This window comes from Bubalus kerabau, chromosome 3, assembly GCF_029407905.1.
Source record: "Bubalus kerabau isolate K-KA32 ecotype Philippines breed swamp buffalo chromosome 3, PCC_UOA_SB_1v2, whole genome shotgun sequence".
NCBI classification, from domain to species: Eukaryota; Metazoa; Chordata; class Mammalia; order Artiodactyla; family Bovidae; genus Bubalus; species Bubalus kerabau.
This window is the reverse complement of record NC_073626.1, coordinates 64,249,400-64,263,089: the sequence shown is the minus strand read 5'-3', so window position 1 is coordinate 64,263,089 and position 13,690 is coordinate 64,249,400. Positions and strand designations below refer to the sequence as shown.

Here is a 13,690-nt window from a genome sequence, read left to right as displayed (position 1 = left end):
GTCTGATTTTATAATGTAAAGTACAGGCCTAGAAAAAGTAAAAAAGGTGTATCAATTTTAAGTAATTAGGAAAAAGATAAGCAAAGGGCCTATACTGAAATACATGAAAATAAATACCTGAAATATACAAAAATAAATAAGAACTAAAGTCTTAGATTTTGTTTTATTAACAGTTCTATAATTTTCATTGAGTTCTTGTTACCAGTGAGAAAACTGCATTGTTAATTTCATTATCATGATAAAAATATGACTAGAATACATGATAGAATATTGTCATACATAGAAAAGGGCTGTGTCTAAATTTGTATTTAAGAGGGCTAGAAATGTATTATTTTAACCCACAGTTATTGAATAGTTATCACATAATTCATTGCTGTTTGATGAAAGCATGGGTAAAACCATGGGATTTGAAAGGGTAAATTAAGGATTATCCGGAAGCTCTGGTCAGATGTCTTGTCACTTCATGCTGCCTTTTAACAAACATGAAAGACTAGATCACCTCCCTCCAAGTCTGTGTCCTTTCCCAGCAGACAACACAGCAGGAATGTCTAAGGCGGGTCAGAAGTAGAATTTTCAGATAGACATTTTTATGCAACAGTTATAATTCTGCTTCTGAGTATTAAGGCATATGGGCCAGTATCAAAAAAGGAAGGAGAAGTAGGTGGTGGGGGGTAGAAATAAAGTTTATTCTTTTGATTTCTGTTTAAAAAAAAAAACAAACTTTCAGATATAAAGAGAAAAAAATGATTCAGTGATTATAAGTTTTGGAAAAAGCTACATAAATTCTTGACCCTAAATAATAACAAAAGTATCAACCTTTCTTGACTTTACAGACAACAGCATCTCCTACAAAACTGCTTGCAAGAAAAAGTATGTATCATAAAACTCATTGATAAAGCAGCATATTAATGATAATTTTAAATGTTTCATAGTAGAAAAAAACTATGCAATCATTTACTGATATTAATGTCCCTCTTTGCCCATTTTTTCTTCTTTAAAGTTCACTTTCAGTTAATTCTTAGATTTTTCAGTAAAGTTCTCATCAAAAGATAATTTTGCCCATTTAGGAAGAGGTCTCATGGAGATGGGCAGGAAGTCAGGGGAGGAGCATTAAGGGACGTAGCCCTTATAAGAATAGTGTCAAAACAACCATAAACCCATTCTGTCATGGGAAGCTACTATACATCACTTTGCAGATTTGGCTCATGAGTTGGGATGCCTGGACTTGTCCCAAGTCAGTTTTGTGGGAAGGGACCTAGTCACCTAAGAACAAAACATATTAGGGATAGCTTTCTTTCATATGTCATACTTAGCCTAAGAATAATAATGTAGTTCTATCATTTATGATCTCTGGTAGTAAGAAAAGCAAAAAACAATATATATATATATATATATATATATATATATAGAATGTCTCAGTTTATATGTCATAGTAGATTAGAATAAATTATTTGGTTTTATTCAAAACATTTCATTTTGGATGTTATATAATGTTTTGGATGTTGTATAATAAATGCAAAACATATGAGAAGATTCAAGGACTAGAGAAGAATAAAATGGCTTTCCCTGGGGTGCCCCCAAACATTCTTTAATGTGTCAAAAGAGAGTATGCTGCATAGGTGTTAACTTATCTTTGATTGTTGGCCTAATATGGGTATAACTGTGTGCTTGTTGTTCAGTTGCTAAGTTGTGTCTGACTCTGTGACCCCAGGGATTGCAGCATGCCAGATTTCCCTGTCCTTCACTCTTTCCCAGAGATTGTTCAAACTCATGTTCATTGAGTCAGTGATGCCACCCAACCATCTCATCCTTTGTCACCCTCTTCTCTTCCTGTCTCAATCTTTCCCAGTATCAGGATCTTTTCAAGGAGTCGGCTCTTCACATCAGGTTGGCCAGAATATTGGAGCTTCATCATTGGTCTTTATAATGAATATTCAGGAATGACTTCCTTTAGGATTAACTGGTTTGATCTCCTTGCTGTCCAAGGGACTCTCCAGCACCACAATTTGAAAGCATCAATTCTTCAGCACTCAGCCTTTTTTATGGTCCAATTCTCACATCCATACATGACTACTGGAAAAACCATAGCTTTGTCTATACTGACCTTTTGGAAAAACTATAGCTTTGTCTATACTGACCTTTGTCAGCAAAGTGATGTCTCTGCTTTCTGTGCTAACTTAACGCAGTATTTTGGGTGTGAATAGCCCCATTACAGAAATACTTTTTTTTTTTTTTATTCTCCTGCCCACATGACAGCTTTCCAGGCTTTGCTGCCAGTTACTTATGTTTACTAGTTTTTGTTTTAAGAGTCGTAACAATTTTGAACAGACTATTAGTTTATTATAGGCAAGAGGATTTTTATTAATACAAATCCAAAGTATGTTTTCAATACATAAGCAGAAGTATATAGAAACAGATGGATTCTGTTACTGAAGCTCTTAGTCCAACTTTAAGTAAGTAAGTGAAAGTCGCTCAGTCATGTCCGACTCTTTGCTACCCCATCGACTATACAGTCCATGGTAGTCTCCAGGCCAGAATACCGGAGTGGGTAGCTTTTCCCTTCTATAGGGGATCTTCCCAACCCAGGAATCGAACCGAGGTCACCTGCATTGCAGGTGGATTCTTTACCCACTGAGCTATCTGGAAAGCCCAAACTTAAACATAGGATAGCACCATTGACCACTAAGGAAATGGTAGTTCAAATCTAGTCCCTGAGGTTTTATATCAAGCTCAAAAGGAGGAATAATCTAAACCTATCCTTGCTCAACCCTCTTGACTCTTTGAGATGAAATGCTAGCCTGCCCTTATTTTCTACCTAAACTCGCTTGTTCCTTCACTGTATCACCTTTTCTCTGCCTTCTATGACAGTTTCCAGTGATACTATCTTGTTAGATACAAACCCATTCAATCTCCATAAAGCATAAACTTTTTATTTTTGCTTATTAGATTCTTGGAAAGAAAGTTATGACCAACCTAGATAGCATATTCAAAAGCAGAGACATTACTTTGCCAACAAAGGTCCGTCTAGTCAAGGCTATGGTTTTTCCAGTGGTCATGTATGGATGTGAGAGTTGGACTGTGAAGAAAGCTGAGCGCTGAAGAATTGATGCTTTGGAACTGTGGTGTTGGAGAAGACTCTTGAAAGTCCCTTGGACTGCAAGGAGATCCAACCAGTCCATTCTAAAGGAGATCAGTCCTGGGTGTTCTTTGGAAGGACTGATGCTAAAGCTGAAACTCCAGTACTTTGGCCACCTCATGCAAAGAGTTGACTCATTGGAAAAGACTCTGATGCTGGGAGGGATTGGGGGCAGGAGGAGAAGAGGACAACAGAGGATGAGATGGCTGGATGGCATTACCGACTCAATGCACATGAGTTTGAGTGAACTCCGGGAGTTGGTGATGGACAGGGAGGCCTGGCGTGCTGCGATTCGTGGGGTCGCAAAGAGTCGGACACGACTGACCGACTGAACTGAACTGATTAGATTCTTAACAATTAGCTGTAGTCCTCTCCCTATCAACAAAACACAGGCTCACCTCTGCATCAGGGAATGAGAAGAGAGCTGTGTTCTTTTCCATCCTTACTTTTAGCTAGATGGATGCCTCTGAAGCCACCCAAATGTTTTGACCATATCTGTTTGAGAAATAATTTGTTAGAAATAACCTGGCTCATTTTAAAATAATTTTGCTAGATTGTAGACACTATGTTTCTTCTTGAAAAAATATATGCATGTAATATAATGTGCCTAGACAGCAATTTGGTGATTTTTCATTTTCTTTCTTTTTAACCAAAAATTCTTTTATCCTAGCTATAAATGTTAGGAAAAAATAAATAAATAAAAATGTTCTGAGGGAATGAGAGCCAAATGGAAACATATATATATTTTACTTTTAGTATAGAATAAACCAACTTAAAATTAATTTGAAATTCTAAATATATATATATATATATATATTTATTTACCATGTTCTCTTTATAACCATGATGGTATCAAGCTATGCATTGTTTGATATAAAACATCAAATGTTACCCTCTGTTGCATCATAGGGTAGATAGTTACATGATTTTCCTTTCATTCCTGCTTGCCTCAAACCAGGTAACTTCTGAAGAACTGAATAGCATAATTCAGAATGTAATGACCTGGGTTGTGGCTACAGTTACCAGTATATTATACCCAGCCATCACAAAGTATGAAGAAAGGTTGAAAAATAATACATATCCAGTATCTGATGACTCTGTCCTCTCCTCAGATAGTTCAAGTTTTTGTAGCACATGCAGTGAAGAGTTTACTTACAGAAGCTACACTTCTGCAACAACTAAATCATTTAAGAGAGAGCCCTGTGCATTAGCAGTTGACATATCAGTAAGGAGACCAACCACACCATTAAAGCCATCTGCTGATGTGGAAAAAGCAGTTGTGGGAAAAACATGTCACATTACAGGACAATCTGTAACAAATGAACTAAAACATAATGAAACAAATATGGTATATACACACCCTGACCTCAGAAGTTGTAAATCTGATAGTCATCTTCTAGAATCACTTGAAACAGGCACAAAAAAATCAAAGGATGCTACCACTGAAACAGATGGTTTAGAGAATCCATCATTTTCTGATCAAAAAGCAAAAGCCGTGAATGAAATGAAGAATTTAAAGAATGTTTTTGTTAACTTTAAGTGTCACTTAAAAGGAGAAACTGAATTGATTTTGGAAAGCATTTTTCAAGAAATAATGTCTGATTTAACACATGCCATTCCCTCTATTTCTTCTGTTACTGCTGAAGTTTTTGTTGACCAAAGTGAGCCTGTAAGAGGAGACTTGGTTTCCAATACTGATATCTGCTCAGTAGCTTCAGAAATTGTGGAAAATATGCTTGAGAAGCTACAGTCTGCAGTTGAGAAAAAATGTGTCCAGATATATTCACAGGAAGATTTACCAGTCAACATTCAACCAAGCCTAACACCCAGTGGAGAATCTCTCACTCTATCATACGGAAAACCTTTAATAGCATCAGTGCCTTCTACTGCAGAACCCATGTGTGATGTTGCAGAGGATATGGTGCATGCCATTTTAGAAAAGCTGATGACTTTTACAGCTCATAAGCAAAGTAAACTTCCTCATCTTGAAGAGGCAACTAAACTTTCCTATCAGCAACATATGACAGACCCAACATATATGTGTCATACAAAAGCCAACAAAAAGAAATGTAATCCTGAACTTGATGCAGCTAATGTAATTGTTAAAGAAAAGATACAAAATTTAATGTCAAATATTCTTTCCCAGTCCTCTTTGGTTGGCTATATAGAGGAAGCAATCAGCACTATACTAGGATATGTACAAACTGAACTTAATAATGAGAGACTTATTGCATCTGAAGAAACAGTAGTACTCCTTAAGTTGCTTGATGATATCTTTACTCAGCTACATCAGGAACCAGTAAAAGCTGGTAATCAAAAATGTAGACATTCTAGACTGAGGAGTCCTTCTAACACTGAAGTAAAGTACAGACTCACTGGCACTAGATTTTCTAATGGCCCTAGGTCTGGAAGACCATTTCCACTTATTAATGTTCCTGGCATGGTCCTTTATTCTGAAGATGATAATGAAGAAGTAGACAGAATTGTGGAAACTGTGCTTGATTCATCTTTCAAAGATGAAAAAGCAAAATCACAAGAACAAATTCCTGAGCATTGGTTTACAAAAGGAAACACTTGTCTAGAATTCCAAAGAAATAGCAAACTACCTACAAAGCCTGCTTCTCCAAGAAGCAAAGCTACATTTCATAGTTGCAGGTTAAGGACTGAGCTACCATTTTTTAAGGATAGAAAAATTTTGAAGGAAAAACCCTGTTTGAATAAAGACATTTTATTTTTCAGCAAAGATCAAAAGCATCAAATACAAAAGGCTTCAGAAAACACAGTTAAAAGTATTTTAACAGAAATGCTCAAGGACATATCTTCAGTTCCTTCTGGTCACTTAGAAAGTAGAACTGACAAAGCTTCAGTTCTTGTTTCAGAAAAACCTCAAGAACCATCACATCAAGAATGGATGGACCAGCTGTTTTCTGTGTCAGAAATTAGTACAGTAGCTCAGGAAATAACAGACACTATACTAAACATACTTCAAAAAGCAAGCTGCATTCCCAGTACCACCAAAAGTTCCATTTCATCATCAGTTCATCCAGCTTCTCTAGAGAGTCCTGACACTCTCCACATGGTCAAAGCAGCACCAAATAAAAAGCCACTAAAAATATGGTTTGACAGTGAAAAGAAAATGAAATATTTATCTTCACTAGATGGAGATATGGCAAAACCTTCCCTGTTAAAATCTGAAGAGAGTGAACCAAAACCTGCAGATGAAATTACTGATAAGATCATTAATGCAGTTTTTAAAAAGCTGAAGTTATTTATTTGTCCAAAATTGCAAATGGGCTTCAAACCTTCACTTGCAGAGAAATCTTCATTACAATCTCAACTTAGTACTTACACAGCTAAAGTGGTAAACATCGTTTTGCGTGCTATCCAGAATGAACTAGAACTCAGTGAGAAAAACCTAAATCTTAGGGAAAGAAACTATATCAAATCCCTCACAGGTAAAGGATGTTTTACTGACACTAAGAAATTAGAATCTCTTGTCTCAGATTTCAATGATGACATCATGGAATCACCATTATTAACTTGTATTTGTGAAATATTATCAAGTGGACATCCAGATCAAAGCAATATTTCACTCTCTTCAGATAACTCAAAGCCAACAGCTTCACATGGATCTGATAAAGTTGATAAAGGGAACATTTTGCCAAGCAGACAGGATAAAAAATCTTTTTACAAAATTTTAGCTACTCCATGTACTCTCCATAGTGTCATTAATGGAAAAGATCTCAAAGAGAATTCCAGATTACATGTGTTAGATAATATTGGGGAAACACTCTATGAAATGTTATGCAAGCTCATAGGGGCCCACCCTCACTGTCAGCCATCTTGTTCTAAGCTAAGCACAGAGAAGACAAACAAGAATCAGCAAAGAGCCACTGAATTGCAGTCTAATATTCAGCTCATTTCCACAACAATTTTGGAATATATCATTGCAAAATTATGTAGTGTCGACACAGATACTAGTTCAGTAAGTTCTGGATGTAAAGCTATCTCAGAGTCTCTCGATATTGACAACCTATCATTTACTTCAATTATTGAGGAAATGGCCAAATGCACTGACATAATCTCCAGCATAGTTTCCAGGATGGTTCAAGAGGGTGATAAAGAGACGACTAAAAGCACGGAAAAACCTCTTGCTCCCAAGTCTTCCAAAACAGGGAGTGCAAAAGAAATGCATTCAAATAAGCTAAAAGCAGTAGCTTCAGATATTCTTAATATGGTTTTTGCTAAACTGGAAGGGTTTGCCAATGGAAATTTAGAAACTCTAGATTCTACTAATGATGAAAATAAAAAAAGCAGTAAGACGAACGTGGAATGTGAAAGCTTCAGTGTTTTTACAGACACACATGAAGAACTATTGCAGTCAGCTTTATACACAAATGCAAAGAAAGTATCAAGTGCTATTTTGAAAGCTATTCAAACAGAATTAAACATGAACTCATTAGATTTGAGGACAAGTGTGAAAACACCACCACCTGAGAAACAAATGCTAGAGAATATAGTCAGTTTAATCTTAGATGCAGTATCCTCAGATATGCTTAATGAAACTGAATCTGAAGAGAGAGACAGTGAAACTTATGGATACAGGCCAATCTATGGAAATTTTCTTCCTGGTGGAGCTGAATCAGATTCATTTCTAGAAGATGCTACAAACACAGAGAAAGAATTCATTGGTGAGAGAATACCACTAAGAGAAGAAAGTCAATCAGATTCTCTTCAACAGTGGGTTCTAGAAAGAACCTTAAACAAACTTGAAGTAAAGCTCAAAGAACCACAGAAATCTCCAATTGTTCCCATTATAAGAAATATTTTGAATGAGATCTTTCAAAATGCTTTGGTCAGTCAGTTAAATATGCTTTTTCTCTCCCATTCCCGTTTAAGTGACATCCCTCCCAATGTTGATGAGCCAGTTGCTCAAATGTCTGTTCCATTTATAGATAAAATGATGGTGTCTGAAGCAGATGTAACCATAGTGGCAGATGATGTTGTTACAACTGTATTTGATAAACTTTATACAGCTGCTAAGACAGAGACAACTGCGAGTGAAAATAGCTATAAAACCATCACCTTCTCAGCAAATGTTTCTTTCCATGAACACAACTATGGAAGAGGAAAACCCTCCATCACTGCACTGAACAAGAATCCTTATACTCTTCAGTCCAGATTCAATATTGACAGACAGGCTAAAGGAAACATAGTTGAAGATATTGTGCAGGCAATATTAACAAGTTTAGAAACTTTTGTAACTTCCAAAGTACAGTCTCTTTTTTGTCCCCAAATCAACTTCACAGTTCCAATGGCTTTACCTGTTCAACAGGGTAAGAGTACAATAAGCAAAGCTTTGTCAGCCAAAGATTTGTATTCTGAGGGTCAGCTTTCCTCTTGCTCAGTGGATAATGTTATGTCACAAAACACCAACTCATTTTGTCAGGTCTCTTTGAACAAATTAAATATATATGCAACAGAAGTGGCCAGAAAAATTTTAAAAGGAATCAAAAATGAATTAGATAAAGAGAAGGAAACTCCTTTCTTAACCAATAACATTGTGGTTTCTGAAAGTATTACAAGACAAATTGTTAACACAGTGTTAGATATTGTATCATCCAAAGGAAAATGTGACAAGAACAGTTCTGACAAAGAGATCAGTTCAGATCAGCAAGAAGGTATTATTGAAAAGCTGTTTAAGAAGATTGAGTATCGAAAAGTACTTCAGTTTCAAATACAAGATACCATTGAAAGTGTCTTATGTGATATTTATGAAAAAACACTCAACCAGAATAATCTCTCATTTGCCACACCCACTTTGAAATGTACCATAGCTGGCAAACATTCCAGAGCAAATTCTGATACTGAGGGTGTAAATAAAATTCTTCCAAAGTTTTCAGTTCCTAAATCAGATGTTATTTTGATATCCAATGATATAGTAGATGTTGTACTTCATAATCTCAGTTCTGCTGTCATGCTTCGCATAAATGCAAAGGATCCTACTTCTAGTAGATTGCCTCTGACCTTTTGTGATACGTTTTCAAAACCACAGTGTCAACAGTCTCTTCTTATGGAGTCAGAAAGTGAAAGAAAAACAGAGCATTTTCCATCTTCAAAAATTCTTAAGCCAGCTTATGTTAATGATAGCCAGATAACTACAGTAGAGAAAGAAGACCCCAAGAAATCTGTGGCTGACCCATGTGAGGAAAGTGCTAACTTCATTACTCAAAATATTTTTAATTGGTTAGAATCATTTGCCACAGAAAGAATAGATTCATTTATTATGCTTGCTTTCCAGCCTAAAGAAAAGTCATTTGTGAGACCAGAACTGGAAAACTGTAAGCAAGATGGCATCATCTTTCATGAACCAAGCCAGGTGGAATCAAATGTGAATATTCTGAAAACACCAAATGAAACTATTCTCAGCCAAGAGCTCACAGATTCCACTTTTGCCAGTTACAAAGAAAAACTTGGATCTACAATTCATCTATCACAAGCTCATCTTAAGGAATATTCTGACATCATTGCCAGTGCCATTTTGAATTTTATTAAAAATGACTTAGACCTTGAAATCCAAAAGATGCATCCATATCCAAACAATGTTTCATTCCAAGAAATTACCATTGTAAGTGAAATTGTCAATGGTATCTTAAAGAGTTTACATAATAAAAGATCTGCAAAGGATATCAGTTTTTCCTCAAAAGACAATCCTAATTTATTTTCACAGTTAACCATATCAAATGAAATATCACTGGGACAAAAAGCTCAGGAAAAAAACACCAAACTGTCTCTGTTTTCAAAGTATCCATTAGAACAAAACCAAATGGCATTGGAAAGGGAAAGCCAAAGAATTATTTTAGAAGAATTATTTATGAGAAATGAAATATCAAAAGAAAAAGAAAGAACTGCATTATTCAGTGCAGTGGAAGAAGTTTTAAGTAAAGTGTATCACAAAATAATAGAAATCATAGGCCATTTGCCTTCCTTTAATGAAAAATCCCACTTTAAAACATCAGACATAACACAAAATAACTTCTGTCAATCACATATCAACAGTACCACAAGTGACATAATTGAAAATGTTTTGGGGAAAATGTACTCTGTAATCGTGACATCATTATATGAAAATAATGAAGGAGAACCAGCTGACAAAAATATTTTACCAAAGAAATCACCATGCATCAGAGAAACTAAAGCAGGAATAGGAAGTAGTGTCACTAGATTTGTGCTACCACAGGTTTATCCTTATGCAGACAGTCAAAATATCTCTCTATTGGAAAACACATTTTTACGATATTCACCATCACAAGTGGGGAAAGATTTAATCCAAGTGGTTCTCAGTAAAATCACAAATTTTGCCTCATTTTATCTTGAAGAGACTGTGTCCCATGAAAATTGTTCTGATGAGTTGCAACCTTTAAGACTACACAGTTCTAAAGTGAGCTCTAAGCCAAGTGTTAAAACAAGTTTAAAAGCAAGATCAAAAGTTACTCCTTTGCCTAAACTTAGAACAAAACCACACATAGGACCTAGTCGTGCTAAGGCCAAGAGCAGGACCAAATTAAGTCCTAGAGAGAAGACCCCAAAAGATGTCTGGTCCAAGACTGATATTGGGCTGCCACACATCCTGTCAACAGGAGATGCCAAAAACTTACTGGAAATGAAACTGCCTACTTCGGAACTAAAAATGTATGCCAAGGATATAATAAGTAATATCCTGAAAACAACTGTTAAAGAATTGGAAAAGGTGACACGAGCTAGAGCAATGGTAAGCAATAGAGCTTTACCATCTGATCAAATCATGGCAGCAAATAAAATAGTTAATACAGTTTTGCAAGGATTATATGCAATCAATAACCACAGTTCAGCTAATCCTATCAAATTCTCACATCTGGATGAAACCAAACTTTCACAGGGAAATAAAAGTACAGAGTCTCTTGCCAAACCACAAGCTTGTTTTTACTTGGAAAATGTTTCTTCACAGTTAGAACAGATTTTTCCTAAAGAAGGTATGTTTAAAAAAATGTTTGACAAATGGCAAGCAGAATCAAATGACATGGAAAATGAAAAATGTAAGCTCTTAATGATAGCTGAAAATGATTTGACTGAAATTTCAATAAAAGCAAAAGAATTAGAATATTCTCTTTTGCTTTTAAATCTGCCACATCTTGAGGACTGTGAAAACCGGTTTTATAGTTGTTTTAAGGGAGCTTCTACTAGAGCTGAAAACAACAAAGCACAAATTAATATGTTTGGAAGGGAAATTGTTGAAATGCTGCTTGAAAAATTACAGCTGTGCTTTTTGTCCCAGATGACCACCCCATATGGAAAAGGAACTCCAGCAAATAGGAAAGAACACATTACTACTAAAAGTAAATATGGTTTTCCAACCAAGGACATCCTCAGCAATGTACCAGTATATAACACTAAAACCAAAGACCAAAGTACTTTGGGCTCTAGCAACCAAATTGTTCGAGAAATTGTAGAACGGGTTTTAAACATCTTAGAGTCATTTGTGGACTTACAGTTTAAACATATCTCTAAATATGAGTTTTCTGAAATAGTGAAAATGCCTATAGAAAATCTTTTTCCTGTCCAACAAAGACTATTAAGCAAAAAGATGTTGCCAAAGTTACAACCATTGAAAAAATTTTCTGATGAATCCAAGTCAAGTACTATTGTTTCCAAGGAAAATGTACAGAATACCTTTCTACAGGTTCATTCATTCCATTCAGAATTACTTACATATGCAGTTAATATTGTCCACAACATGCTTGGTGTAATTAAGAACAAGCTAGACAAAGAAATAAGCCAAGTGGAACCATCTTCTGTCAGCATATTGAAAGAGAACACTGCAGCAAGTGAGATCATTGGTACACTGATGGACCAGTGTACTCATTTCAGTGAGTCTCTAATCAAAAACCTTCCCAAGGAAAATTTCTTCCAAGGAGTAGAAAATACTTACATTGTTAACCAGGTTGAATTAGCAACTAATACAAAAATGCCCATGTCAAAGTTAAAGGAAGTAAGTTTTGGGAATAATCTTCCACAAAGCAGTGTTCCAGATTTGGGTTTTTATTCAGAGGAAAACATGAAAAAAAGGTATAAGTCTTCATCAAATTTACCTTCATATTCCAGAGCCTCTGTAGAAGACGCAGTTAGAAACTCAGAGCCAATGAGAAGGCCTGATTCAGAAAATAGACCTTCATCTTCTAGAAACAAAGTGCAAGACACTATCCCAAAGGAATCTGACTTGGGCTATTTTGATCAAGCTATGAAAGGAAATAGCTCCCTCCCTGAAGGGAGTGTCTTACAAAAACTGTTAAAGAAAGCAAATGAATCCACAGAAACAGCATTAAAGCAAGTAATGTCATTTATAGAAATGAGAAAAGGTGAAAATCCAAGGGTGTTTCATTATGAGATCTCCAAACCAGTTGTTGCCCCTAACCAAATTCAGACAAGTGTTTCTCCACTCAAAATTTGTTTAGCCGCAGAAAATATTGTCAGTACTGTGCTGTCAAGCTATGGATTTCCAGATCAACCACACATTAATCAAAGCACGGAAACAATGAAACCATTTTTCATATCAAAGCAAGACCCTTTGTCTGAAACCTCTGGAGGACAAAAGAATGAGGAGAAAAGTCTGCTTAGAATGGGGGATAAAAGAATCAGCTATATACTTGAAGAAGAAAACAAAAAAGCTGAGGTCAGAAGGGAAGATTTTTCTCTATTGCAAAAATGGGAAAATAAGAGTTACCTGAAAATAAAGACTCTGAAGGAAGTTGAAGTCATTGCTTTTGCTGACCATGAACTGGGTCCAAATGAAATTCACCTGGTATCCAGACATGTCACCACATCTGTGGTCACATATTTCAAGAACTTTGAAACTAGAGGTAAGTAAGAGTGGGCTTAATTTACAAAGAAAAGAACCAGATATATATAAAAGAGCTCCAGTTCAAGAAGCTTCATGTACTGTTTTTTGAAAACAGCCTTAGTGGGACGGTGTTTAATCACTTCTTAATATAACAGGATACTAAAAAAAAAAAAAAAAGTTAAACAATCATATGGTTTGAATCTGAAAAGGTGTAGTGCTCATTTTTCCATATCTGCAGATGAGAGAAAATATGAGTATTGAAAAGCAGGAAATATTGGTTTGAACATGAGGTCTGAGTTCTAAACATTTTTAAAGTTGTCATGCATGACAACTTTAAGGTGGACAGTTGAAGTCATTGCTATGATTAGTCACAGTTTATAAGAACAGTGGTATTAAACATCTTGTTTTGTTTGTATTCCAGTATTATCATATTCCTTTTAGGTATAATACTCTAAACATATCCTTGAAAGCATTTTTTTAAGAGGGTGAAGATATATTTATCTATATGTATATTTAGCTTCTCAGATGGCTCAGTGGTAAAGAATCTGCCTGCCAATGCAGGAGATGTACATACGTGGGTTTGATCCCTGGGTCAGGAAGGTCTCCCAGAGGAGGAAATGGTATCCCTCTCTTGTATTCTTGCCCAGAAAAATTCCATGGACAGAGGATCCTGGCAG

General features: G+C 35.7%; 1 protein-coding gene across 2 annotated transcripts in view; it reads left to right on the top strand.

Annotated features, from left to right (window-relative positions):
• FSIP2 (fibrous sheath interacting protein 2) overlaps positions 1-13,690 on the top strand; it is a 144,477-nt gene that overhangs the window by 91,442 nt on the left and 39,345 nt on the right. For both annotated transcript variants that reach the window (XM_055571991.1, XM_055571992.1), the window contains 2 exons: positions 834-870; positions 4,095-13,032. In XM_055571991.1, the coding sequence (XP_055427966.1) occupies positions 834-870; positions 4,095-13,032 (8,975 nt within the window). The remainder of the gene's footprint in view (positions 1-833; positions 871-4,094; positions 13,033-13,690) is intronic.